The sequence below is a fragment of the Aulonocara sp. 'chitande type north' Nkhata Bay genome, linkage group LG16, assembly GCF_057382095.1.
Source record: "Aulonocara sp. 'chitande type north' Nkhata Bay isolate Kocher_YH1m ecotype deep benthic linkage group LG16, A_spYH_male_GT1.1, whole genome shotgun sequence".
Taxonomy (NCBI): Eukaryota; Metazoa; Chordata; class Actinopteri; order Cichliformes; family Cichlidae; genus Aulonocara; species Aulonocara sp. 'chitande type north' Nkhata Bay.
Window position 1 is genome coordinate 135,937 of NC_141359.1, and position 1,564 is coordinate 137,500.

The following is a 1,564-nucleotide window of genomic DNA, read 5'->3' on the forward strand; positions in this document are numbered from 1 at the left end:
AGAAGATGGTGGACCAGAGGAAATCCCCACCCGCCGCCGAGCTCTAGGGATTAATGAGACTCAAGTAAGGCTAGAGGACAGCTCGTGGAAGGTCAGCGGACGGGACGAAGGACGGAGAAGAGCTGTGGATGTTAAATGGGCGTGGGAAAAACTTAAGAGATTTCATCATTCATCTCATTTGAAAGACTAAACTAGTTGAGAGGCTCCTTGTGAGTAAACGCTCCGTTTATGGTTGTTAAATAGAGTAAAGGAAAAACTTTATGGATAATTAAAGATAGAGGTTATTAAGATTATTATAGCTCAACAAGAATATTAGGATAGTTATCCTGTTAATTTATTAGTAGACAGCTGTGGGTTGATAGAGTTTTAGTATAGGACTCCGAACTGAGATGAATGAAGCGCGCTGTCGCCACCTATTGGGAGTTGTGAAGGTACCGGAACGGACACCATACTCCCACGAGAGGCCCTCCGCATGGAGAATCCCCCTCGCCGATTTAGAAGTTAGTTTCTTACTTCTTATTTGGAAGTCATATGTAGCTTGTAAGTTTAGTTGTTGTTTTTTAAGGCATAGGTTGTTTTTTTCAGGACTGATTGCTCGGGGCAGGGAGAGTTTATCTCATAGATGGTATCTTAGGAGAAAACCATGTCATTTCAGGAATATAGGATAATATCATTGAATGTTAATGGTCTTCAAAAACCCATTAAGAGGAAAAAGATAGCAACTAAAATGAATGGAGGGCGGGGCCGGGGGATGCGGATCCCCCTGAGGGGACGGGATGAGAGAGAGAGAGAGAGAGAGAGAGAGAGAGAGAGAGAGAGAGACATGAGTTTGACAGAGAGCACACGTGCAAGCACGGACGATAAAGTTTTGTAAAAGGTGGCCGAGAAACACCCCGGCGAAAGCACAGCGCGTCGCGCGGAGAGATGATAAGAGCTCGGATAGCGGGTACTAAGCGCGTCTGGGTTACAGGTTACAGAGGCGGTGTCCGGGCGCGTGCTGTACAACAACAACAACAACAACAACAACAACAACGGCAACAAGGTGCCAACGAGAAAGAAGAAGACGAAGAAGACAATGTCACGCACTAGACCGTGGGAGCCAAAGAGCACTAAGGTCGGTACAGGCGGATCGCAATCGCCGGCGGTGTCATCGTTCTCCTCCTCCTCCTCCCGCTCACCATCACCGTCACCGTCGCCATCGCAATCACCAGCGCATTTGGCGTACGCTGTGTGGTCGGCTCCGGTCGCTCCGTTGTTTCGACCGGCCACGTTTCGCTATCGAGGGCTATGGGTCGAGGAAGACAAAGAGCAGCGGTGGCAGCAGCGGTGGCAGCAGCGGCGGCAGCAGCAGCGGTGGCAGCAGCAGCGGCAGCAGCAGCAGCAGCAGCAGCAGCAGCAGCTACAGGAGAACTTGGAGGAGGACGAGAGTGAGGAGGAAGAGGAGCAAGAGGCCGAGGGGGACGACCCGACGGCCCGAACGCTCGCAGACGACGAGGAGGATCAGGAGGACGAAAACGATGGGGTGGATAGGTATTTCGGGGAAGAGGATCGCGGTTAAGAAATG

At 50.8% G+C, this 1,564-nt stretch overlaps 1 protein-coding gene across 1 annotated transcript in view; it reads left to right on the plus strand.

Moving 5' to 3' along the window:
• Window positions 1-1,561: 1,561 nt before the first annotated feature.
• LOC147310708 (uncharacterized) overlaps window positions 1,562-1,564 on the plus strand; it is a 2,439-nt gene continuing 2,436 nt past the window's right edge. The window contains exon 1 of the mRNA XM_086267404.1: window positions 1,562-1,564. This exon is cut by the window's right edge and continues 910 nt beyond it. Within this exon, the coding sequence (XP_086123530.1) occupies window positions 1,562-1,564 (3 nt within the window).